Source organism: Sinocyclocheilus grahami, unplaced genomic scaffold (assembly GCF_001515645.1).
Source record: "Sinocyclocheilus grahami isolate Dianchi unplaced genomic scaffold, SAMN03320097.WGS_v1.1 scaffold144.1, whole genome shotgun sequence".
Lineage (NCBI taxonomy): Eukaryota > Metazoa > Chordata > Actinopteri > Cypriniformes > Cyprinidae > Sinocyclocheilus > Sinocyclocheilus grahami.
Window position 1 is genome coordinate 847134 of NW_015505323.1, and position 26639 is coordinate 873772.

At 37.4% G+C, this 26639-nt stretch overlaps 2 protein-coding genes and 1 long non-coding RNA gene across 4 annotated transcripts; 1 reads left to right on the forward strand and 2 right to left on the reverse strand.

The window, feature by feature from the left end:
- Positions 1-8967: 8967 nt before the first annotated feature.
- On the reverse strand, positions 8968-9257 carry LOC107591681 (uncharacterized). The gene is made up of 3 exons (XR_001609896.1): positions 9217-9257; positions 9099-9129; positions 8968-8990 (listed from the first exon to the last, which is right to left on the reverse strand). It is a non-coding gene; the product is annotated as an uncharacterized lncRNA (long non-coding RNA).
- Positions 9258-10626: 1369 nt separating this feature from the next.
- On the reverse strand, positions 10627-19480 carry LOC107591616 (peptidyl-prolyl cis-trans isomerase FKBP9-like). The gene is made up of 10 exons (XM_016280823.1): positions 19046-19480; positions 15454-15599; positions 14587-14776; positions 13799-13944; positions 13528-13717; positions 13300-13445; positions 13030-13216; positions 12709-12854; positions 11178-11341; positions 10627-11087 (listed from the first exon to the last, which is right to left on the reverse strand). Exons 1-10 carry the CDS (start codon positions 19246-19248, stop codon positions 10908-10910), a joined length of 1698 nt encoding a protein of 565 aa, XP_016136309.1. The 5' UTR covers positions 19249-19480; the 3' UTR covers positions 10627-10907.
- Positions 19481-20105: 625 nt separating this feature from the next.
- On the forward strand, positions 20106-24071 carry LOC107591617 (cartilage-associated protein-like). Of its 2 annotated transcripts, XM_016280825.1 has the most exons (8): positions 20106-20656; positions 21239-21388; positions 22191-22362; positions 22458-22586; positions 22711-22775; positions 22853-22856; positions 22951-23034; positions 23554-23630. In XM_016280825.1, the coding sequence occupies exons 1-7, from the start codon at positions 20198-20200 to the stop codon at positions 23028-23030; spliced, it is 1059 nt and encodes a 352-aa protein (XP_016136311.1). In that variant the 5' UTR covers positions 20106-20197; the 3' UTR covers positions 23031-23034; positions 23554-23630. The 2 variants fall into 2 exon arrangements, with proteins under 2 accessions (XP_016136311.1, XP_016136310.1); XM_016280824.1 differs by having other exon boundaries at positions 22711-22856; positions 23554-24071.
- Positions 24072-26639: the final 2568 nt, after the last annotated feature.

The following is a 26639-nucleotide window of genomic DNA, read 5'->3' on the forward strand; positions in this document are numbered from 1 at the left end:
TCCACTCAACTAGTGTGTCTCTGTCGACACACTCTGGAAGCATCGTTCCCCTCACCATTGAGGGTTATTGTGAGCATGGTGCTTTCTTTCGAGCATTTCATTCTCTCTGAGGAGGCTGTTGATTCCTCGCTCCATGGGCGGTTCTCGTGGTAGTGCTGAGCAGTGCTCCCCTTTTATCAAAGGGTTATCTATGAGCACGTTACTTCTTCTGAATTCAGAGTTCTCCTCTCACGTGAGAGTTGAGTTCTCTGTTTTTCTCAGAGCACCTGAAACCAGCAGCATCAGGCGAACTAGGCCCTTCCTCTGCCTCTCTGATGCACTGAGTTTTTTGGCTAGCTTGCAGTACACTTACCCTTCTGATTCTAACAATCGCGCTGTAGGTCGAGCCCCCCCCCCTCGCTGAGAGCTGGGTTTGTGCTCCCTCAGCTAAGGTAAATTACTGCTAGCCGTTCCAGCATTGGAACATGCTGTAGACCGAGCCCCCTTCTCGACTGAGAACTGGGAGTGTTGCTCCCTCAACTACAGATTTACTGCTAGCCACTCCAGCATCATAAGCCTTAGATCGAATTGATGACTTCTCAAACATAGCGTCTTGGGATGCACCATTTCCATCTATGGGTTGCTCTTTCAGAGTGTCACGAGAACCCCTTAGAACGGTATTTTTAAAATCCATGTTATGGTAAGTGTGCACGTGAAGTCTTTGTACACTTTCTAAAATCCACACTGTGGTAAGTTCGCACACTAGTACTCTGCTTTCTTTTCTAAAAATCCTGTATGGTAAGAGCTACATGCAGCAGCCTCGTACTCTTTCTGAGTGGTTTAAAACCCCGGTTCCGCATTGGGCACCACTCCACCTATGTATCCTCTGGATACCTACTTTAACAGGGTGTTGCTACTAGGGGTCTGTTGAGACAGTTTTTTTAGCATATGCAGAGTGTGCGGTAGCCCCTGTGTAACAGTCCAAGACTTAGTATGATTCTAGGCTCTTGGTCGTATTCCCTTAAAGGAATCTATTCCTGATTCCAAGCCTTGAGCTCTACCCTGGGCCCAGGAGTTCTGGCCCTAACAGGTAAGTTTTTTGGGGTATGTAGCCTAGGCCTTTGGCTGTAGGGAATAAGGTCACTGACAGTCGTCTAACGTCCCAGGGGCAACTCCCATGGCAATATGGTAGAGTTGGTACTTGGAGCTCGCCATGGTTTCTGGCATGCACTCCCCTCAGCATGGTGGCGTGGGTGTACCATTCCCCATAGCGACCTCTAGAGGATGCAGTTCGAAGTTCCCATGAAAGGGAACATCTCAGGTTACTTATGTAACCATGGTTCCCTGAGTAGGGAATGAGACACTGCGTCCTCTAGGTTTCTTGCCATGCTTCGGACACAATCTTCAGACGAAGAAGTGGATGGTGTGTTCTCCCGGTGCCTATTTATACTATAGTCGCACCGGTAGTGACGTCATGGCTGTTGCCGATTGGTGTTATTTCAATGTATGCTTCAGACACGGGTCACGACGAGGCGTTCCCCATAGCGACCGCTAGAGGACGCAGTGTCTCGTTCCCTACTCAGGGAACCATGGTTACATAAGTAACGTGAGACGTTCTTTTAAATACTTTACAGGTTTTCAGAAATAAATATGTATGCAAATTACACAAGTACAGCGTTACCTTACGGTGTTCGGGAGTGCTCAAAAAGTGTTTAAACGCTGAATTTTGAATCGATTTCTTCTCGTAAACTCAGAGACGTGGATTCGGACGGCAATTAAATTACCACACAACCTTGGTGTTGGTCAAAAAACAGTAGGTAATTCGGCCGGGGATTTTTATGGGGATGGTGAGAGAAAACAACAGTCATCCTGGATTCGGACGGCATTAAAATCACCAACTACACCCTGTAAATGGTGAAAATCACTTACGTCCCCCTGAGAAACAATTACCATCCGAATAGGGCTTAAGTCTGTATTGTGGTGCTCCTGGTCATATTGCTGCAAGTTGTCCAGTAAAAGCCCAAACCCAGCAGTAGAGTCGAGGTTACTGTCTGGTGGGTTGACTGTTGGTAAATCCTTGTCTGCTACTCTCCTCCCGGTTAGACTGCAATGGGTGTCCAACCATCACACCTCTCAAGCCCTGGTGGACTCTGGAGCAGAAGGTAATTTCATGGATGTTAGCTTAGCACAACATCTCCAGCTTCCTGTGTTTCCTCTTTAAAACGGTCTATCTCTGTCAGTGCTCTTAATGTACAAACGCTTCCTGCTATCACTCACACCACCTGTCCACTGATCCTCATCATTTCGGGTAATCACACAGAGGAAATACGGTTCTTGCTCACGGGCTCCCCTCTTGCTCCAGTTGTTCTAGGACACCCTTGGCTTGTCCTTCATAACCCCCGTATCGACTGGCTTCATAGTATGGTCTCCTCTTGGAGTGAACGTTGCCATGCTTTCTGTCTTGTGTCTGCTGGTTCATCTGTGTGTTGTTCCGTGTTGCAGAGTGAGCCGGTGCATCTGAGGAGTACCTTGACCTGAAGGAAGTGTTCAGTAAGTCCCGGGCTGCTTCTCTTCCTCCACATCCTTCGTATGACTGTGCTATAGATTTATTGCCAGCTACATGTCTAAATAAGGGCAAGTTATTCTCGCTTTCTGCTCCTGAAAGGGAGGCCATTGAGAATAATATTTCTGATTCTCCTTTTTGTGGAAATGAAGGACGGTTCTCTGCGGCCATGCATTGACTATCGAGAGTTGAACAACATCATGGTAAAGAATACGTATCCTTTGCTGTTGATGTCTTCAGCCTTCGAACGGCTGCAGGGGGCATCTTTTTTCACAAAATTGGACCTGCGCGCAACACTCATCATTTGGTCCGCGTAAGGGAGGGGATGAGTGGAAAACTGCTTTTAACACCCCCGGAGGGCACTTTGAATATCAGGTTATGCTTTTTGGCCTGTCCAACTCACCTGCGGTTTTCCAAGCACTCGTTAATGACGTGCTGAGAGATATGGTTGATCAGTTCATTTATGTCTACCTGGATGACATATTGATATTTTCCTCTTCTCTCCAGGAACATGATCACCACGTCAGGCGGGTGCTCCAGAGGCTGCTTGGGAATGGGCTTTTTATCAAGGCGGAGAAATGCATTTTATCGGCCCCATTTTTGGGGCTCATTGGTTTTTCATCTCGTACCGTCCAACCTGGGATGTAGGTGTACTGTGAAGTTAAGCAGATGTATGTGACCATGGACAACAAAACCAGTCATAAGTAGCACAGGTAAATTTGTAGCAAAAGCCAAATATACATTGTATGGGTCAGAATTATCGATTTTTCTTTTATGCCAAAAATCATTAGGATATTAAAGGGGTCCTATTATGCTTTTTCACTTTTTCAACTTTAGTTAGTCTGCAATGTTACTGTTTGAGCATAAAAAAGATCTGCAAAGTTACAAAGCTCAAAGTCCACTTCAAAAGGAGATATTTTATTTAACAGAAATCACTTGTCAAAAACTACAACGAACGACTCGTTTGGACTACAACGCATATTTTCCGGGATATGCGTCACTACCGGTGCGACTATATCACAAATATCGACGAATGAGACGAGACCTGGTTGAGCTGCACTAGAGAATGCAATGAGTGTTATCACTATGTCGGAGACATGCTAGCTTTCCCAAGGCAGACGAACGTAGAGTGGTTGCAATCATCCGGGTTTAAATCATGCTCAAATTGATTTGATTTTGACGCAATATTTACACTGAAGCTTGCAGGCGGCTATGGTAAGGGGCATGACACTTCCCGACCAGGCGCCGAGTACTGACAATCACAACACACATTGGCCCAGCTAACCAATCACAGCACCACCCAAATGTTCACGCTAAGAAAGAAGGCGTAACTTTTGATTCTCGCTGTAGTATTGTTGCTGCCGCTGCCGCTGCCGCCGCCGCCGCCATGACGCTGTGTGTTTCGTTGCGAAAGCGAAAATATTTTGCTTGGCCTTCCAAAAGAGGACACAACTAGAAATCAGTGGTTAAGTTGTATTTACAACACTGTTCCAGAACGCCTATTCGAGCCGTTCATGCCAGACTGGGGAGAGAGGTGTTGTAATAATGTAAAATATGTGAAAAATAATGTGTTTTTCGAACAACCTAGTATGAGAGCCTGTTCTAGTACACCCCCAAAACAAAATCAAGACTTTGTAAAAGAGCATAATAGAACCCCTTTAAAGGGGTCATATGATGCGATTTAAAGTTTTCCTTTCTCTTTGGAGTGTTACAACCTGTTTGTGAATAGGTAAGATCCCTAAAGTTGCAAAGACTAAAGTCTCAAACCCAAAGAGATATTCTATTTAAAAGTTAAGACTCGTCCACGCCCTCCTAAAACACCTTGTTTAAACACGCCCCCACATGTCTATGTCACTGTGTAGGAAGATTTGCATAGCACCACCCAAATGTTCACGCTAAGAAAGAAGGCGTAACTTTTGATTCTCGCTGTAGTATTGTTGCTGCCGCTGCCGCTGCCGCCGCCGCCGCCATGACGCTGTGTGTTTCGTTGCGAAAGCGAAAATATTTTGCTTGGCCTTCCAAAAGAGGACACAACTAGAAATCAGTGGTTAAGTTGTATTTACAACACTGTTCCAGAACGCATTTTACGGAGGACTGTTTCCTGAATCTGGGAGAGTAGCCTATAATGCCAGCTGTTCTGACTCACAGACTGTAAGTAAGTATGTTTTCATATTTAAATAATTTGCCACTGATGATTCAAATGCGAGTTTTGAGCAATGTAGAGTAGCATTTGTAATTTCTCTGATCACAAATGCAGACATGGTTTTATGTTTATGCGGCGCGATGCAACGCAACGCATAAAAAGACAGTATAAGTAATTATAATCAGTAAATATGTCCCCACTGGATGCAACAAATGCCTCGTTTATAATGGGTTTTATTGTTTTTGTCTCGTCGCACCGGGACACGGCATCACAGTATGGTAAGGGGCATAACATTTCCGTCAGATGCTTGAGGTATTCAGCCAATCACAACGCACTGGATAACTGGCCAATCAGAGCACACCTCGCTTTTCAGACCGATGAGCTTTGTAAAAATTGACACGTTTCAGAAAGGCGGGGCATAGAGGAGAAACACTAATGTACAGTATGTGGAAAATAATGTTTTTTGAACCTTAAACCGCATAAACACAATTCATTACACCAAATACACAAAACTTTTTTAGCAACGTCATATGACCCCTTTAAGTAAAGATCATGTTCCATGAAGATATTTTGTAAATTTCCTACCGTAAATATATAAAAAATGTATTATCATTAGTAACATGCATTGCTAAGGACTTCATCTGGACAACTTTAAAGGCGATTTTCTCAATATTTTGATTTTTTTGCACCCTAAGATTCCATTTTTTCAAATAGTTGTATCTCAGCCAAATATTGTCCTATCCTAACAAACCATACATCAATGGAAAGCTTATTTATTCAGATGATGTTGAAATCTCACTTTCACAAAATTGACCCTTATGACTGATTTTGTAGTCCAGGGTCACATGTACCTTTCACATAATACATCTTTCCAAAATCAGGAACTGTTCTAACACCAACTGGTGTGGCAACTGAGGAAAAAACACAGAGCTCACACAATTTATTTAATCAGTTTTTCTATAACTAAGAAAAAACCGTATACTCTTGCATACTTAGTAGGTTATTTGGATGATCTAGTGTTAAAAACATTACAGGAAATGTGCCGGACAATTAAATCACGGGGTGCAGTAGAGTAGCCAGCTATTTATCTAACTATAATAAGGTCTGTTTGATTTTGATCCTTGACAATATTCCAGATGAAAAGATCAATCTCCTAAATATCTTAAGAACATACTAAATTTATACAGATGGAAAGACTAGTGGCATGATTGCTGCCTTTATAGAAAATGTTCTACTTTCCACTTCAGTCCTAACTAATTCATTTTGTTCAAGTGCTGTCTTATTAAAGCCAAAATGTATATGAAATATTTAGTCAATATCGAACTTTGAATAAAATGGAGCGTCCCATTTGTTGGCATTCACTGCGCTATATCTTCATACTCTGAAGCCATATTGCTGACGATTCCGGAATTTATTTTAGCAAATAAATGCTATTTTCACGGTGTAATATACATACAATAAGCATCAAATGGTTATTCATATACGTAAATATACATGACCGTAAAGGCAAGAGAAAGCATTGTAGATGAGATGAGTAAAATTAATGAAACTTTACCGTCACTGGTCTCCTCCGCCATGCTTGAAATTTACAGGCACACCCAGTTGGAAATCGAAACTGAAATGGAAGATGGGAAGTAACTGTGCAAAAATGTTTGATACTGCCATAGCGGAAAAAATTTAGGCCAAGTTAAATAAAGAAGCAAATAAATGCAATAACATTTAACATTTCAATTATACAGAATGTCTCTATCATTTTATATATTTATTTTTAGTTCACCCTAATGCAAGTAAAAATAAACACTGGTTTCAAAACAGATTATTTAATAATCTGACAAAAAATATATACAATAAAGCAATGACTTGATAAAATATATTTTTTTGTAAAAACTGATGCAATGGGCATTTATTTAAAGACAAAATGTGTGGTCCATGTCACCATGAGACCACAAGCAGAAAGATGAAAATACTATTCTCATAAGAGGACAGTTTAAGTTAGACAATGAATTCCCTCCCCCAGATTTCATGACTCTAGCAAATTTGGCAACATAAAGAAATGTGTGTGAGGACTATTAAGGTAGGGTGATCTCATGGGTGATTCTGTCCTTTACAGATTGCTACTGTAGTTGGAGGTGAATGGAGTTAAGTCAGTTAGGTCATGTCATACACCATGACGTGTTCTAGAATTGGTTCAAAATGTAAAAACATGTTTGATATCCCCAGACAAGATGGAATCATAGTTTGAAACTAAGGCCCTGCTTACACTAGTGTGTTTTCAGTACAGTTGCGTTTTCACTGCGTTTTTAGAAACGTTCTCTGTCCACACTACACAACTGAAAACACATGTCACATGACCATTCATGCAGGTACAGCCATAGATATGTATAGATGCCCCATTCGACAGCTCCAGGCATGTAGATGCAGCCGCCATCTTGGAACGGTCAACTTGACGTCATTCACCATACTGTACCACTTCCTATAGCCACAAAAAAATAAATAGGGCTGCACAACTAATCAAAATGAAATTGAAATCACTAAAGACTGAATTTTAGTCGGATACATTAACATTTTTGTGAACAGTTTTCAGCATTTTATCAGATTTGTAATGAGAAGCGTTTATAAATCAAAAGAGCAAATAATTATTTTCAACCAAAGTGAAAGCTTGAGGGTTTCACGTTTAAAAATGAACAATTAAATGAACATTAGTATTGCAACTGTTAATTTGTAACTTGTATTGTAATTCAAATGTATTTTAAATAATTGTCAAATATTAAGTTTTATTCCTTTTAATAAAAAATGTAATATATTTTACTATATATTAAGCAGTAATTCTGTCTTTAATCTTTTATATTTAGAGTTAACAACAACAATAATAATATAAAAGCAATTAAGAATGATAATATAAAAACATTCTTTTTGCCTGTTTTCAGCAACAGAATTTAAGATGCATTCTTATCAAATCGCAAACTAAAATAAAACACATACTAAAAAGATTACATATTTTATTTGTTTACCTGAATTACTTGCGAATGTGTTGTTAAATTATTAAAATATCAACATAAAATTTCAGGGGATACTTCAAGAAAATATTTTATAACAATGGAGATACTTTTATTGAGGGGAGAGTAGTGGGCCTGCACATAATAAACTGATAATGAGCTACATGTAATTTATCAATGGTCCTGCATATAAATGCAGATATAGAGATTGTAAATATGAAGTGTCTGTTCAGAGTCACCCTCTGAACCTGGAGGTACAAACTTAATTGAGAACAGAATGGTTCCTCTGCTGATAATGTCATCTGGACTTAATCTAACCTATAATACATTAAGATAAAGATTGTCATGATGAGAATCTAACGATCACAGGTTTAGTTCACTACAGATATCAGATAATCTCTGAGATGGGCTTACTCTTGGCTGGAGGTTGTGCCAGGTTGGTTGGCTCTGGTTCCAGCCCCACTGACCCAGCCTCACTTCCACCTCCCCCAGGAAGAGGTTTCTCCTCATTCTCTCCATGTGCCAGATTGACATACTCAGCACACGAGCCTGGAGGTCCAGTTTCCGCACTTTATACAGGTACAGGCAACATTTTATAGTTGAGTGGAGAAATATTTAGTACTGTAAGTTTGATAATGTATTTTAAATGCTTAGAAATAATTTGTGAAATAATAAATTAATTACAACTGACTTTCATGGTTTCATCGCAGACTGGATTTAATGCTTTCCTCTTCACTGCAGTTTTTTTTCTTACTGCGTGATGTGTTGTCAGGGAGAAGGTAAACTTTAACATATCTATTGCAAGTTTGATAATGTATTTTAAATGCTTAGAAATAATTTGTGAAATAATAAATTAATTACAACTGACTTTCATGGTTTCATCGTAGACTGGATTTAATGCTTTCCTCTTCACTGCAGTTTTTTTTCTTACTGCGTGATGTGTTGTCAGGGAGAAGGTAAACTTTAACATATCTATTGTGACGAGTGACGAACTTTGTTACATTGGTGCCGAAACCCGGGAGGAAGGAGGGACACGCTGTCAGAGAGCCCTCGCTGCTGAGGGGGGTCGCGGTGCTGAGGAGATCGGGCACCAGGAACAAGCGGAGAGACCGCCGGTGGCTGCCCGAGGCATAATATCATTATGTCGAGATAACGAGAAAATCAAGTCGTTATAACGAGAAAACAACTCCCGTTATGTCGAGATAACGAGAAAATTAAGTCGTTATAACGAGAAAACAAGAAGGAAAAAAATAATAATGCATGGCCGCTTAGAACTTCCGTACTACGTCCCCTGACTCTCCAACACTTTCTGGGGCGTGAAGGAAAAATTAAATGAGAAGAGTTTAGAATAATTTACTGTATATTTTGTCAACCGTAATTTATCAGATGATTTGCCTATCATTATAGTTTATTTTACCTTTAAGACAATTTTCTTCTGCTGCATTATTCTGTTCAAAGCAAGAACATTAGAAATGTCTCACATACAGTAGCACGTATTTCACAAGCATATAATATAATCTGAAATGTAAATTGACCTTTGAGATGTGTCTTGTCCTGGATTGTCTTTCAAGAGTTACCACAGGAATGGGACTAAAAAGCAAGTATCACAATATAAGACAGTGGATCATATTTAGACTAATAATTGATTACAAGTGATCTCTGCACAGAAAAAAAATCATTCAAAATTCATCTACCAACGCGCTCAGGACAGTTGGACATTGCGGTGGATCAGAGGTTAAAAATTATATAAATACTTTTCAGTTTCTTGCACAGACCGATCGTTTCGTGTCTTAAGACCTCAGTGTATAGTCATGAGCCACAGGGTTTAATTTGGTTTTGTCTGTGTATGTTTTTTTTACTCTCAAATGTGGAGCCCATTGACTGCCATTATAAGACTGATTAGACTGCAACAGTTTGAGATAAAAATATTTGTTTGTGTTCTACTGAAGAAGCAAAGTCACCTACATCTTGGATGCCCAGGGGGTAAGCAGATAAACATCACATTTAAATTTTTGGGTGAACTATCCCTTTAACTTTGAAATTGGGGACAGCAATGCTTATGTATTTTGTTCTCAATTGACTTTTTTTTTTTTAAGTTTAATTTGTGTATGCATTTTGCTTATGTCTGTTACAGTCAGTTCCAGTTTGGAGTCTCTATCATCCCACACCTACTAAACACACACTGACACACGTTCAAAGGATTATAAAAACACCAGGCAGACACAGACACTCATGCTATAGGATATACATGCATTGTTCATTGAGCCATGTAGTGACTGTTTTAGTGCTATTCCTATTTGCTAAGTCTGAAAGAACATTATCAGGAACATGTCAGAATGGACATTTAAAGTTTTGAAATTGGGGACAGCAATGCTTATGTATTTTGTTCTCAATTGACTTTTTTTTTTTTTTTAAGTTTAATTTGTGTATGCATTTTGCTTATGTCTGTTACAGTCAGTTCCAGTTTGGAGTCTCTATCATCCCACACCTACTAAACACACACTGACACACGTTCAAAGGATTATAAAAACACCAGGCAGACACAGACACTCATGCTATAGGATATACATGCATTGTTCATTGAGCCATGTAGTGACTGTTTTAGTGCTATTCCTATTTGCTAAGTCTGAAAGAACATTATCAGGAACATGTCAGAATGGACATTTAAAGTTCAAAAGTTCATCAATATCAGCATATTGCATTTCAGTTTGTCAATCCACAAGCTAAAACCTTAAATTATGTAACACCTGTTGTTTTGCAGCTGTTCACTTTTAAGAGGAAGCTACAAGTTTTTCCCTAACTTCTGTTGACTTAGATTAGGTTGAAGAAACAATTGAGTTAAAAGAACATCAGTCATAGTACTATGAGCATGATTTGTGAAAAGCAAGTTTTCCAGGTTCTAATAAAATTCTGATTTAGTAAAATAGTGAAATAATACTTTGGGGGTTGGAATGTGTTTATTTAAGGGATTTTTTTTACAAAGTAATGTTTTGCACATTTGTATCACTCCAGACTCCTACAAACATTCAAAGACCCGTACAAAAATCAGATATAAACACAATTATGCACACTCATACATGCACACACCTCTCAGACAAACATCTAAAGTAAACAACATCACTGAGTGACACTTCACTGACAAATTCAGTATCTTTATACCCTTCCCATTTAAAATATTCAACCACAAGACACAACCAATCACAACCCTTTATCCCTGAGTCCAGCCTCATAACTCATCATGAGAGGCTGCTTCATCTGCCTTGAGTTTAAACTCATCCTCTGTGATTTGTCCATCCTTGTTGCGGTCCTGGTTATCGTACATGTTCTGTATGATGCGTTGGGGGTCAAAACCAGGTGCCAAACGACCTTTGCCCTCTTTTACCTGCTGCAGGATGTAATCTGAAAACTGTAAAGAGACAGACAGTGGAGCAATTAGCTTAATAAACATTTTGGAGATGTATTGCTAAGCACACACTCGTGGTATAAAACAATATACCTCAGTAATGTCCACTTGTGCATCTTTGTTCTTGTCCATCTCACTGAAAAGATTGGGTGAGACATCGCTGTTCCACACAAACATGTAGCCTTCAGGAAGACCTTCCTCCAGGTCCACCAACACAACATCAAACACCAGCACAGCACTGCCAGGGACCTCACCATCTGAGCAAGAAATAGTACTTAATCTCTTTTTTGTTGGAAATATGGAGGTTTGAACTATATTTATACAAACTGGTGTAGAGTTGCTGTTTTGTGGACCATCTGTACATCCCTCTTTGTTACATAATTGAAACATTAAAATAAACATTAAAATTTATGCTGTTTGATAAGACAAATGCTGAATTGGGAACCCTATATTAGCATAATACTCTTACTATTACTGCCATAGAAAGACATGGCAAAAATAGTAAGAGTAGTATACTACTCTGTGGTCAGCAAAAAACCTCCCTGAAAATCAATATATAGGCACCTAAATCGTTTGTTTAGCCAAGTAGTTTTTAGAAGAATTTACTCTGGCTCCCTCTGGTGGGTGTATCACAAACTAGTAGTTAAAGGGTTAGTTCACCCAAAAATGAAAATTAGCCCATAAGTTACTCACCCTCAAGTCATCCTAGGTGTATATGACTTTCTTCTTTCAGACGAATCCAGTCGGAGTTATATAACAAATTGTCTTTGATCTTTCAAGCTGTTTGATGCCACTCAGCAGGCATTGCAGTGCATCAGTACAAAATGAGTTAAATAAAAAGCGGCCATCCTTAATAAAAAGTGCCTCACACAGCTCCGGGGGGGGTGAACAAAGTCCTCCTGTAGCGAATCGATGCATTTTTGTAAGAAAAATAACAATATTTAAAACGTAATAATCACTTTAATCTAGCTTGCGCTCAATGTTGTATACGGAAGCAGTTCCAGGCTGATGACGTATGAGTTCGGCTTTGCGCATGCGCTGCTCAGAAGTGACGAACGCGCAAGCTACATTAAAGTGATTATTACGTTTTGAATATGGATATTTTTCTTACAAAAACGCATCGACTCGCTACAGAAGTCCTTTGTTTACCCCCCCCGGAGCCGTGTGAGACACTTTTTTTTTATGAATGGGTGCTTTTTATTCACTTCTTTTGGACTGATGCATGCAACATCCGCTGAGTGGCATTAAACAGCTTGAAAGATCAAAGACAATTTTTAAAATAACTCTGACTGGATTCATCTGAAAATAGAAAGTCATATACACCTAGGATGTCTTGAGGGTGAGTAATTTAAGGACTAATTTTCATTTTTGGATGAACACTGAATCAGTTAGATTCACTGTTCACTTTTAGTAAAATCCATTACTTTTAGTAAAATATATCTCAATGTAAAGCAAGTAGTGTACTTAAAGTTTGTGAAACACATTTGCCTATATATTATTATATTTAAATATTTTTATTTATTATGATATAATTATTTAACATAAATATGAATATATTTGTATTTTTCAAATGAATATATTGATATATATTTAAAATGTGTGTGTCTTTGAGAGGATGTCTTACCTACTCCCCTCTCTCCATAGCCAAGGTGAGGTGGAATGACTAGCCTGCGCTTCTCTCCGACACACATTCCTATAAGCCCTTGTTCCATGCCAATGACCACCTGTCCAGCCCCCAGAACCACATCGTATGTCTTACCAGAGGTTTGCCTGCAGATACACACAGACACAGTGGAAAACACAAATTAGTTAGAAACAATTTTTAAAATATAAACCATTCATTTTGATTCCCATTTCTAAGCAATAACATAATCAAATATTTGTAATGTTAAGTTAGACAACATGCCAAAACAACATGATACACAAATGTATAACTGCAACGCACGTGGAGCCGATGTAAGTGCCATCCATGAGAGTGGCATTGTAGTGGTATTTGACAAAGTCACCACGTTTTGCATTGTAGATGCATTTCTCTGGCTTCACACTGGTGATCTCAACTATATCAGATGGGTTATGGAAATCAATAATGTGGACATCAAACACCAGCACAGCTGAGCCAGGGATCTTAGTTCCTGTATGAGGAGATAGAAGAGATTAATACAAAGATAAGTTAACCTCGTGTTCTTTTGAAATAAAAGGACTGATCAGCACACACCTGTGCCCTCTTCTCCATATGCCAGGTGAGGTGGGATAACAATCCTCCTGTGCTCTCCAACACACACGCCCAGGAGTCCTTGGTCCATTCCTGCGATCACATAGCCTTTACCGATGTAAGTGTCATATGTGCGATTCCTTGAGTAACTGAAACATAAACTCAAATGTAAGCATAAATGCACTGTATATAACTTTTTAAAAAAAATCTGTTCAAATCAAGGGTTTTTACCTGGAGTCAAAGAATGTGCCATCCAACAGGGATCCATTATAATGGTAACGCATGAAGTCTCCTACTTCACTCTTGCGTGGACAGTGATCTGGAAGGCTTTGCACTTCTACTGTGATTTCATCTTTAGGGTTATGAAGGTCCAGCAGAATCACATCAAACACCAGAGAGGCTTGACCAGGGATGTCACTTCCTGTGAGTGGAGATAACTGGATGTTGTAATGCTTATTTTGCATGCACTGTTCGTATATATTACTAATAAAATGACTCTCACCATCCCCATTCTCTCCATAGCCAAGGAAAGGTGGCATGGTGACGATGCGTTTTTCTCCTACACACATTCCCAAAAGCCCCTGGTCCATTCCCGCAATGAGCCAGCCAATCCCCACGTAAGTGTCATAGGTGCGCAAACGCGTGTGACTGCAAATGAAAGAATCAGAATATGCATAAAATTCAGAAATACGTTCACTTTTAATTCTATAAAAAAAAATCATATTATAAATGTGTCAAATATTTTTTGAAAAAGGTTTTGTTTCTAACTTGTATTATTATTTTTATACTCAGTATATTACTGTTAGATGTATTAATTATGTATTTTAATCTATTTTTTTTATTTATTACTTGTAATCAATTTTTTTATTCTATTTATTGCAATCCTATTTTTTTTATTTAAATAGTTGTTTTATTTAAATAAACAAATAAACCTCTGTTACAGGCTGTCATTAATGATAGGGATTTTTTGTGGCTCTTCCTGGATGTTACATGGTTACACTAGTAGGTGGCGACATGTGAAAGTCTATATGAGTCAATTGACGACTTCATTCAAAGGACTTGTTCAAAAAAAGGCTGATTAATATAACTTCAAATTAATGAGTCATTAAATCATTGGGCTAACTTATTTATTCGTAAACGTCCGATCACTCCCTCGCTGTTATAACACGGCGGCTGTGGAACTATTGTTGTTGGCATAGAAAAAAAAAAGTTTTATAAAAGTTATTCAATATAAAATGTGAGTTACAAAAAATATCTATCTATTTTTGAGGTCCACATGACTCATCTCACCTGGAGTCGAACAGCGTGCCATTGAGCAGTGTACCATTGTAGTGGTAACGGACATAATCAGACACTTGTACAGTGCGGACACAGCTCTCTGGCTTGTGGTAGGTCTTTATCTGCACTTTGTCCTCTGTGTTCCAAATGTCCAACATCAACACATCAAAGTGAAGGATGGAATCTGGGGGGATGATGTCACCTGACAAAGAATGACATAAAAATACTGTGAGAAATAAAAACCAAACCAGCTTGGCAGCTTTGAAATCTGCCCACTGAAGCCTGATTAAAACCAGCTACTCTAAAGAAGGACAATAAATGCTTTAGTCTTTGTGTTTACTATAAAGGCTGCATTATTAGTTGTTGTTTGCTCACTACAACTACAACTCACTACAATAAAACTGTGCAAGGGGAATTTTGCCACCCTGTGTATTTTGTATTTCACTGAAAGAGCTGATCATGAGATTAATGTGTCTGAGATTACTTATAATGTAAGTCTGTTGTATGTATGTGCAATTAAACTATACACATCTGTTTGTGTCTCCTGCAGCTGAATTGGGCAGACACACACTTCACTACTAGTTCTGACAAGTGGACATGGCACAAAATTCTTCTTCCGTTCACTCCCTTTGGGAGTTCACACCCCCATCTGTTCAACTCCCCCCTCCTCTCTCTCCAAATGGAGATGTCATGCTCCTCTGACTCAGCAGGAGTTCAGGAGGATAATGGGCATTGTAGGTCTCAGTGAGTTTTACGCATTAGCATGCTACCTAGTGGTATGTGCCTATTTAATTGTAAATGTACTGATGGCACCTACATTGATAGACATTCATGCATGAAGTGGTAAACAGAGAGCTGTGTTTTTAAAAGTCTGTTTACCATAACCGTCCTTTCCGTAGGCAAGCTGTGGAGGGATTTTGATCATCCATCGTTCATTAACACACATGCCCACTAAAGCTTTGTCCATTCCAGCGATCAACTGCTTCCGACCAACAAACACATTATAGGTGGTGCCACGGTCATAACTGCAAACACACAAATCAACAAACATTTACACTGCAAAAATAATTCTTAATTTTTTTTTCAGTAAAAACATCCTTAAAATCAGATTTTTTTTTGAGAAGCAACATTTTGTAAGATATTAAGAGCTTTTAGAGAATATATTTTTTAAATAATTTGGCAAATAATTAAATCATTTTCTTACATTAAACATCTTACAGTTTGCTTCTCATGTAAATGTGTCTTTAAAAAGAAGATTTCTTTCTTCATAAGAAATTCAATTCAATTAAAATTAAAAGAGGTTAGTGCAATAATAATTTTGTGCAATAATACATTTGCAAAAAATAATGCAATAATAATTTTCAAATTTTACTTAAATCAATTAAATCTAGGGCTGCCACTAACGACTTTTATTTCGACTAATCTATAGACTAATTTATCGATTAATCTAAACGATTAATTTCCCTCAAAAAATCTACAATTCAGTATTATTATCAAAGTTCAGTATTATAGTTTAAGAATGACAACATATCCACATGTTCTAGTCTACTAATAATAAAATTATAATCAAAAAACACTTTTTAAAGGAGTATTTAACAGAAATGTTATTTACCAGAATTTATTTAGGAGAAAAATCCATTAAAATGGAATCCAGAAAATAATGGAGAAAACAGAATTTGGTAAAGATAAAACTGTAAAACTCAATTAATTAGACAGGCTTTTTGATTAATACAAATTAATTTAAGCATTAAAACAGAGTATAGAAAAATGAAAATGGAAAAAAATGAATTTGGAAATAAAACGGATTTCATAGGGCTCTATAATTATAATTAATTTTTTTGTGGTAATAAAAATAGATGTAAGTGAACAATAGCCTTTAAAATGACTTAAAATACAGCATCAAAAGCAAGAAATCATATGGTTTCTACAATGTATTATAAACAATAGAGCTGATGTACATTACGCATTACGACAAAGGCCTGCAGAGGGCGCCAACGGCCTGATGATTATTTTTACACATTGCTGTGCGATCTAATCCTTGTTTAATATTGACCAAGCACCATTTCATTCAAATGTCCATTTAATCTTTCATCTTTGGCTATTTCTTTAGGACAGAAGTACTATAGCCACTGTAATTAAATGAATATGTGGACATCAAAACGTGTAAACTCAGAGTGAGGGTTTGAGCTTTTCTTTTGAAACCGCGATGTATTCTCCTGCGTTTGCGTAGATTTATAAACGATTTACCTTACAAATCTGATGAAATGGCGCATGTTGCGTTCCCAGATGAACGTTATAATAAGCCCAGACTCACAACAACATGCAGAGATGGAGTTTGAGCCGCTCCACACATGTACATGATAACAGCTCCTGTGGAGCTACTGTGAACGGAGCCGCTGTGTGACGCATGTACTTCATCTACACGCATGTAAATAATTAAAGCGCATATACTGTATTAGAACTGCATCGCATATAATAATTTAATTAAATCGTAGCGTTTGTGAATTCACAATTATGCTTAATTAAGATTTTTAAATGGGTTTAATATATAATGCAGCCTTGGGAAACAGTCTAATAATGTGTTTTATGTATTCTCGTCCATGAAATGCGCCACTTCCGGTATTTTGCCGGTGTTAGGAGATTTTCGGTTTCCGAGATTTTCTGTTTCAGTGGGCGGGGCATACATGAATATTCATGAGTTTCCCGGACATGCGCGTGGAACCAGGTGGAACTGAGAATTTCAGTTCACGCTCCTTGTATTTCAGCTGGTTTAATGGGATATTTTAAAAAAGGTAAATATTTTACAGCGTTGCACAAACCTATGCCTAAACTACATTTGTTCATCATTTTGTAACCGTTTATAATGTTTTCATTAGTTTGCACGTGTTGTGCAGTCGTCGCTGACTGAATGAGTGCAGACATTCAGCACACTTAGTTGTCAATTACTTTGATTTCAGTTCGTTGAATTCATAGTAATCCTAAACTTTTGAATATTAATGTAATGTATTAAATGCCAGAATCAAGTGTAGAATTGTTTTAGTTTTTTTTAGCTTTATTATGTCATTTTTATACAGCAGATTCTACAAGGACGTTAACATCACACTCTCTTGTCTCCTATGTTGTCTTGTTTTGGTGCATACATCTTTTTAATTTGTAACAAGGATTCAATAGTGATTCATGCTCAAAAGTCAGGAAAACTTTACTTTATTAATCCCATCCTCCATGACTAACATTTTCCTGGATTTTGAGTGTGAATCACTATTGAATTCATATTTTTAAAACAAAATGAAGATGACAGTTTTAAAACTTAAAAGGTAACAGAAGAGCATAAAAATAAATAATTGAAATGGTAGTTGGATCTGTGCTACTATTGGAAACCTGTAGCTGTAATCATCCAGGTGTTCTGGGATTGTTGGTTTCACTGTGCAAATGGAACCATAAACCTTGTGTTAATCTTAATTGGTAAATTTACATTTGTTTGTAAAAATGTTTAACTATTTTACATTGGAAACATGAAAAAAAGAAAGAAATTTCAGCAACATGTTTGTATGATTGTATCATAGTTTACAACCAGACAGCATGGAGAATGTTGAACGAGGTAAGTTAAGACATGGGTCATCACACCAGTATACAAAAAAAAGAAAGAAAAAAAGTCCACAGATACGTTTATAGGTTTATTTCATTTGTCGCAGGCAGTGATGTATTCAACAAATGATAACCACTAATAGACCCAGTTTTAAAGCATCGCAAGCTACAAATGAAGGGCACAAAGAACTGAAATTAGTCGACGCGAGCAAAATGAAGTCGAGGATTTTTTTTTTAATCGAATAGTTGAATAAAGTCGACGAATCGCGATAGCCCTCATTAAATCTACAGTGAAAACTATTTGTTGGTAAAATAATTTTCACTCTCAAACTGCTAGTAAATTTAGCAAATAATTACAAAGAAACAGCAAGTAACACACTAAATTACATTTGAAATTTTGAAGTAGAAACTAGAAAGACTAAAACAGTATTTTCTTGTAAGATATACTCCAATAATCTTTTTTTTTTTTTACAACTTTGAGATTCGAAATTTTAGTAGGCAAAAAATTATTAACATACTTTAAAAAAAAGGTTGAAAAAGGTATGTCCTTTTATTTCATATGAAAATTACAGTCATTCACCATACTTCATTCATTCATTCATTCGCTTATTCATTGGTTCACTCAGTCACGTGTACATTCATTCATGTAGGCTATTCATTCACTCACATATGCAATCATTCCATATTAAAATCTACAACATGTTAACTTTTTCTAAACCAGTTGTAAATGTATATAATGTGCTTTTGCAGCACTAAATGTTTATGCTAACTGAGCAAGGCCCATCTGCTCTGACTGCGTGGCTGTGAGCTCAACAGACTGCAAACTCTAGCTTTAGGCCAGGTGAGAAGATGAACAATGGAAGTCAAACATGCATTTTGCACTAACCTGGAGTCAAACTTCTTTCCATCAGGGAACATGCCGATGTAATGATACCGAACAAAGTCTCCTGACTTGACCATCCGGTCGCAGCGCTCCGGAGTGAACGTCTTCTCTATCACGATGTCATCTAACGGTACCGGCGGCGCGTTGCACGCCACGAAAGTCACTAGGATAGCCGGTAGAATCATCTGTACCAATAACCGTATCATCTTCCGTTTGTGTTTTGCAAAGGGCTCGTTGCTGCTGTCGGAGTTTCCTCAAACCCTCTCGCTCGCTGTAGTCGAGAAGGGAAGTGTGTAGACGTGGTGGACGGATTCTGAAACTCCCTCGAACTGCTTCCTATGGCTCCGGTGTCACTTTATATGGAGAATACGCAGGAAAGGGCTCCGTTTTGCAGGGAAAATGCGGAAATGCAGGCCTGGAGGCTGGAATGCTTTCTACGTGGCACAGAGAGGGGCGGCTCGCGCTTTATGATGGGGGTTTATGAGCGTGTAATTATAGAGGGCTCGCCGAGCAGTGCAACAGGCCTTTTTTAACTTTATATTTATTAGATCAGATCATCATATGTCTCCTTATTATAGTGAAGTACGTTTTGATAAATGCATATATTATATTATATTATATGTTATTACTAATTCTTCTTACACCCAAATGCATCCATTCATTTTAGTTTCCTTTTAATGAATACAACAATTTAGTTTGCAGTCTATACTTTTGTAATGTGAATAATGTTAGAATAGTTTAAAGTATATGATATATACACAGCAGATATTGTAATTATCCATGTGATGGCATATTTTACATGCTTTCTTGTATAGAGTTTGGACACAAATATCTTAGAGGGACAAACTGGAATTAAACCGTTCTGGTTTAAACTATTTACGGCAGCCATGTAAAATGTTCGCAAAACAAGACAGAATGAACTTTCATAGTTGTATAGGCCTCTGTGTCTTTCTTAGACCCTTCAAACTTAAAAGTGAATGTTACCGGTGGGATTTGAAGAGTAAACATCGTTTTTTAGTAAATCACTGTAATGTTTTTTGAGCTGCATGGGGGAAGGGTGCGTTCTGACGGACTTTGGGGACGTGGAGAGGCTGTGGGGCGGGCGGGTTTTGTTCTGTCACGTTCCTGCGTACTTTGGGATTCCCATACGGGACCATGGCCTCCTCATCGCACTGCCCCAGGTTTGCATTTCTTTTATTCTGTTTTACTTTTTGCGTCCTTGCGCAGTATGAGAAATACAACTTTCGTAGTTTCCCACGGCACGAGCTTATGCCCCTGGACTCGGCGTACCGACACGCTTTAGACCAGTACAGTGAGGAGAAGTGGTCCGAGAGCGTGGAGTTTCTGGAGATGAGTCTCCGGCTGTACCGACTGCTCAGGGACAGCGAGGCCTTCTGTAACCTCAACTGCAGCACGGTGCGCCTCGACGACGAGACGCGCTTCAGCGACTTCCCCGAGCTGCACGCTTTCGGTAATGTGATGAAGCGAGCTCAGTGTCTGAAGCGGTGCAAGCAGGGCTTACCTGCCTTCAGACAGACGCTTCCCAGCCGTGAAACCATCGAGGAGTTTGAGAAACGGGAGCCCTACAAGTACCTGCAGTTTGCTTACTTCAAAGTGAGTCCACTACTAAACATTAACTTTCACTCATTGCCTCTACAATTATTTATAAAGCAAGTTTAAGGGTAAATGAGTGTTGTGCAATACTGTAACATGGTAATAGATTATAGAACTTCAGATGGTTCACAGTGAAAAACATGGTAGTACCATGGTTGATTTTTTTTGTTGTATAGATTGTATTAGATGGTAATATGGTACTGAACCATATACCCATATATCAAAATACATGGCATTTCAAAGTACATAATGTGCAAGTACATGTGTAAAATGCTTCATGGTATTGCCACAATACCATGTCAAAAACATGAAATTTACATCGCATTTTGATACTTTTTTAAATGTAGACGGTATAACATAGTAATAATACCATGGTACTGAATGTTTACCTTATTCATGTACCATGGTACATTTTAAAGTGCATGCACTGCATGGTATTCTAAAGAAGGCCTACTTCAGAGAATAACATACTAAAAATCAGAGGTTTTACCATTGTAGTACCATGATTTGTTTGAATATTTTTATGTGTAGAGTTTTGGTTTGGAAATATCTGACAAAATTGATAATTATGAATTATTCCAGAGTGATCATTTGGCCAAAGCTGTATCTGCAGCGTACACATTTCTTCTAAAGCATCCTGATGATGAGATGATGAAGAGGAACATGAACTATTACAAGAGTTTACCTGGAGCTGATGAACATATGAAAGATCTGGAGACCAAGTCATATGAGGTGAGACCCCACACACTAAACGCCGAATAAGAAGAAATCAAATCCTCATTTGAATCCTCTTGTTAATGCAGCTTGAGAGCTGCTGCCATTAAAGCAGATGGGGGTCAAACTAAATACTAAGAAATCCTGAAATTCATGTTAGTTTTCAAATGACATATTTCTTTCAGATATGCTGATAATATTACTTACAATGACAAATGTTTATTAAATGATATGCAGAAATACACATAACGGTAAGTTTGGGGACAGTGTGATTAATTAATACTTTTATTCAGCAAGGATGCATTAAATTGATCAAAATACATTTATAGTTGTACAACATATTTCTGTTTCAAATAAATGCTGTTCTTTTGAACTATTCTTCGTCAAAGAATCTTGAGAAAAAAATATTGTGCAGCACAACTGTTTTCAGCACTGATTATAATCAGAAATATTTCTTGACCACCAAATCAACATACTGTAATTGCATCACAGAAATAAATGACATTTTAAAATATATTAAATTACAAACAGGTATTTTACATTTTAAGAATGTCACAATATTACTTATTTACTGTAATTTTGATCAGATGAATGCAGCCTTGGCGAGCAAAAGAGACTTCTTTTTAAAAACATAAAAAATCTCAAGACTCCAAATTTTTAAAAGGTAGTGCATATATAATATGAATCTATAATAATATATGTTTACATTTATGCAATGCAAGCTCAGGTAACGTATGCAACTGTAATAAGTCTGTTGAATGTAATAAACAGTATTGTAGTTTACAGTTACATATGCTTAATGTGGGTTTTTCTTATTCAGACATTGTTCATTCGGGCCGTGCGGGCATACAATGGCGATAACTTCAGAACGTCAGTGTCAGATATGGAGTTGGCACTGAGAGACTTTTTCAAGGTGTATGATGAGTGCATCGCCGCGTCAGAGGGATCCAGACAGATCAAAGACTTCAAAGACTTTTACCCATCCATTGCAGGTTGGCATATACCTGCTGCTCTTGTCATGTCTGCCCTTGAGATCCTTTGTAACTTTAGCTGAAACATAACAACATGTCTGTTTCTCTGTCTTTAGATCATTACGCAGAGGTTCTGGAGAGGAAGGTTCACTGTGAGAGCGAGCTCACGCCGGTTGTAGGTGGATTTGTTGTTGAGAAATTTGTTGCAACCATGTACCACTACCTCCAGTTTGCTTATTATAAATGTAAGTCAAGAAAGTTCTCTGTTTAAACTACTTATGTAAACCATGAATGTGAAAAACTGACATATGAAACATTCACTTCCATTCAAATGTTTCTCAAACGTTTCTCTCCTTCATTCTCATTCAGTGAATGATCTGAAGAACGCTGTACCGTGTGTGGCCAGCTACATGCTCTTTGATCCCAGTGATGAGGTAATGAAGAATAATGTAGATTATTATCGGTACCATAGAGAAAAATTTGGCCTCACTGAAGAGGATTTCTTTCCTAGAGCGGTAGGTGTCTCAGATCATGGTAAATAATGAATAAACACATTTATTTTCTTTTAGATGTTCGATGTTGTACTCATAATGCATTCTCACATGACAGGAAGCAGTACGGTACTACAATCAAACGACGCTACAGCTGCAGATGCTAGAATTTGCCAAACAGAAGTTTCTGCCAGATGATGAGGTGAGAGCTGAGAGTTGGTGGTGGGTTATTTGAATGCTTGTTGAATATTCACAAATGTAGCTGTTTTACAACTATTCGGAGTAGTGCTGACCGCTTGTTTGGCCACTTGGGTGAGCACTATGCTTACTGATTCACTCTGAGCCGTTTACTACTTCACACCGCCCTCTAGTGGCTGATAAATGAAAGTTTTTTTATGATTATTTAATTACAGTGCTGTGCTATTTTTGTATCGAGATTTATTTTTTATTTTTTGCAATATTTTTTCAAGTTAAACTAAATGAAAATGAGACATTTTGCTTTGGCAACTAGCTGAAATAAAATAAGTTTAATCTTTTAAAAACATTTTATTTAATTTGAGTCAACATTTATTTATTTATTTATTTATTTATTAACAATTTAAAGTTTTAGTTTTAGTTAACTATAATAACCCCGATGCCATGATTGCAGAATAAGAAGCAGATTAAATTAAAATAAAACTCCATTCTCTCTAACTCTTCCTCCAACTATTTTCTCTTTCAGGGTGAAGTCTTAGAGTTTCTTGATGAATATCTTAATGCTGAGGATGAATAAACGATTTTATTTGCACTGAAATAAAAACATTGTGAAAAAGACCATAAAGGTATTCTCATTCCTGTACAATTTTTGTTCTTGTATTTATTTAGGGGTTGGTGATTGGAAGTGTTGATATCTTTTTACTGTACACATCTGTACTATAATATGTACTTATATTTACACATGTAAATACAGGTTTTTTCACATGCACCACAAGCCAAAATATTATAAATCTGAATCAACCTGTCAACTTACTGTATCTTAGAGAAAACAATGTGTGTTTTTGTTTTATTAAACTTTGCTTCTCTACATTAAATAAAATCCAAATAGCAATCCAGAAGGGATACCATGATGATATCCAGGTAGACTTGAGCCGCAAGAACTGGTGAAACACTGAAAATTAATTTTTTGGCTGATTGTTATAGATGCAGATGCTATCGTAATAAATAACGTGGATGAAAACTCGCCACTTTTGTGCTGTGAAATACTGGTTGATTTATCAGTCATTTTCTACATCTGTGTTGTTTTAATTCATATTTTGTTACTTAAAGTGTTACACTGTCTTTGTACAATCCTCCTTCTGGTGGAGAATTTGTGTTTTGGGCATTTCAGAAGAACTGACTTACTTTAAGATCTTGAGCTTAGCAATTTTTTGGTCATGCCAAGCCTCACATAATCTGTGTGGACCAAATGTTAGTACTAATATGTTGTTGATAACTTCACAAATGTTCACTTGGCTGTTATTCAAAATATGTGTAAAATGGTGCTGCATAGAAGAAATCAAACAAACTTGTCTATTTTCAAAGGCTGAACCAGAATTTCCTGCCCCTAAAAGCAGTAAACCTTCAGACTAAATATAATAGCAAAAGACTAAACACTGGACTTTAAGCAAAACACTTGAATTTTAAGAGTGCATGTGGACGGTCGTTTTTTACTCCAAACTCCCTCCACATCTCTCGTTCCTCATCCCCCACTCCTTCTTTCCTTTTCTCTGTGGGTTTTTCCTACTATGGTGTGATAAACTGCACAGATACTCCATGTTCAAACACATTTAAATAAGTCTCTGTTCTCTCGCTGTGTGAGTATTTGTATGCAGGAGTGTTTCTGAGTGTTTCGTCTTTGTTTTGTGGTAAAAACGATAGTATAGACACAGAAACTATGTCCCTCTTTTGTGATATCAGGCTTGGCCCTGCTGCTCTTACACACAAACACCTGGCAACACTACGCAAATGTTTGCAGTCTTATTTTAGGAAGGAATTTTTTTTTAAGCCTATTTAAGCTCTCGCAGCAATGTTGACACCAAAGAAGACTAAAGCGGATATTTCCCCCCCAAAGTAATTTATTGGTTCATTAGTATTCCACAGCTATGTTTAGTCAGATACCCACATCTAACCGACATTGTTACAGTGTAATGTTGATATTACCAAGCAGTTTTAGCTTCAAATGGAATTGAAATGAACAAAGAGCATGAAATCTCACAGTTCCTTATCACAATAAAAACACTTTACAGTTCAGAATATAACCATCAGAAGAGATCAGAGCAAATAAAATAGTTCCAATGGCCAATGGTTTACCCCACAAATAGTAAATGACCAATTTTATGGTAAGCAGTTCATGTGTTTAACACTGTAGATTTAAATATATCTACAGCAGCCAACTGGAAATTATTTCCTGATCAAAAATTTTCGTTTTTTTTTTTTAACATTCTTTGCATTAAGACTGGAAAATAGCTTTTTTTTTGTAAGTAAATGCAAGTGTTTTTGGCTCTTGTATGATAAATCACTTGTGATGTTCATCATTTGTAAGTATCTTTGGATAAAAGCGTCCACTAAATGGCTAATGTAAATAAGACCGTATAGCTTCTCTACTAAATAGAGATGTCAGGGCTGGAAAACATTACAATACAAGAGCAACAACCAACAACCAAAAATACCCAAACAGTTAGATAATGTTAATACTGTCAGCCAATCATTAATGGATTCTTACAAACGACCCTGCAAAATTCATGAAGTTTTACTCCACTTTTCTTCATTTATAATTAAATCAAACAATGTAAAAAATGCTACATTTGCTCTAACAACACCTAGAAATAAATCGCTTTACTACACTTCATTACCTATTATTAATATTATCTAAAAATAGCAAACTATGCTAAATATGTTTGACCTATTTAGATTTAGACATAACTGATTTGTGTTTGTTTTGTTTTAATTCACTAGTTCTAATTTTTTTACATTTATAATACACATGATATAAATATGCCTCATAAACATCGCTGAAGTCGACTGAATATCTTGTACAAAACATGTTCAAAAAATTTGCACTGAACATCAATGAGATATTTGGGAAAATATATGTAGAAAATAGTCTGCTATGATATAACTTTTATAGTACTACATATCTTTTAAAGAAACTGAAACTCAACAAACTGTAAACGTGTTGAAAGCCAATCAGAATCCACCCTCAGTTCCTCTGAGAAGAATGTCTCACCTGTCTGTGAGTGTGAATCTTTCTGAGTCCTGAGTTCAACCCCAAGAAACTCACTTATTTATAGGAAAAAGGTTTGAAATGAACAAATGCTCATTGTATTCTAAATTTAGGGATGAAAGCTATTTTTCTACCTACTCTAGGTCTGTATGAGCTGAAAGCCAATCAGAATTCACCCTCAGTTCCTCTGACCAGAATGTCTCACCTGTCTGCAAGCTGGAAACTTTCAATAGCACACAGAGAATATTGAGTTCAACCACACTCTCTTTTAACTGACTGCTCTCTTTCAAAACCAAAATAGGCTAAAGTCACAATGATTCTTTCACACACGCTCACTCATAATGGACAAAACTATAAACACATACAAATCTGTTAACAAGGACAGACGGGCACCATGTACACACATGCACCGACCCGCAGTCCAATGCAGTCCGTCCAAAGCAAGAGAAGACATCTGATTCATGATACAACAATTATCCACAATACAATGAAAATATAAAGAAATAGAAAACATGGTAAAACAGAAATACGTTTGTGGTAAAAACGATAGTATAGACACAGAAACT

Bases quoted from the DNA above. Each gene is read 5' to 3' on its own strand.
- LOC107591616 (XM_016280823.1), bottom strand. From the start codon at position 19,248: ATGATACGGTTATTGGTACAGATGATTCTACCGGCTATCCTAGTGACT. The intron at 15,600-19,045 runs GTTAGTGCAAAA...GTGTGTTTGCAG, and splicing joins GGAAAGAAGTTTGACTCCAG to TTATGACCGTGGCACCACCT. The intron at 11,342-12,708 runs GTAAGACATCCT...TTTCTTGCTCAG, and splicing joins CTATGGAGAGAGGGGAGTAG to ATGGTGAGGTCCCTGGCAGT.
- LOC107591617 (XM_016280824.1), top strand. From the start codon at position 20,198: ATGGCCTCCTCATCGCACTGCCCCAGGTTTGCATTTCTTTTATTCTGT. The intron at 21,389-22,190 runs GTGAGACCCCAC...TTTCTTATTCAG, and splicing joins TGGAGACCAAGTCATATGAG to ACATTGTTCATTCGGGCCGT. The intron at 22,363-22,457 runs GTTGGCATATAC...CTCTGTCTTTAG, and splicing joins CTTTTACCCATCCATTGCAG to ATCATTACGCAGAGGTTCTG.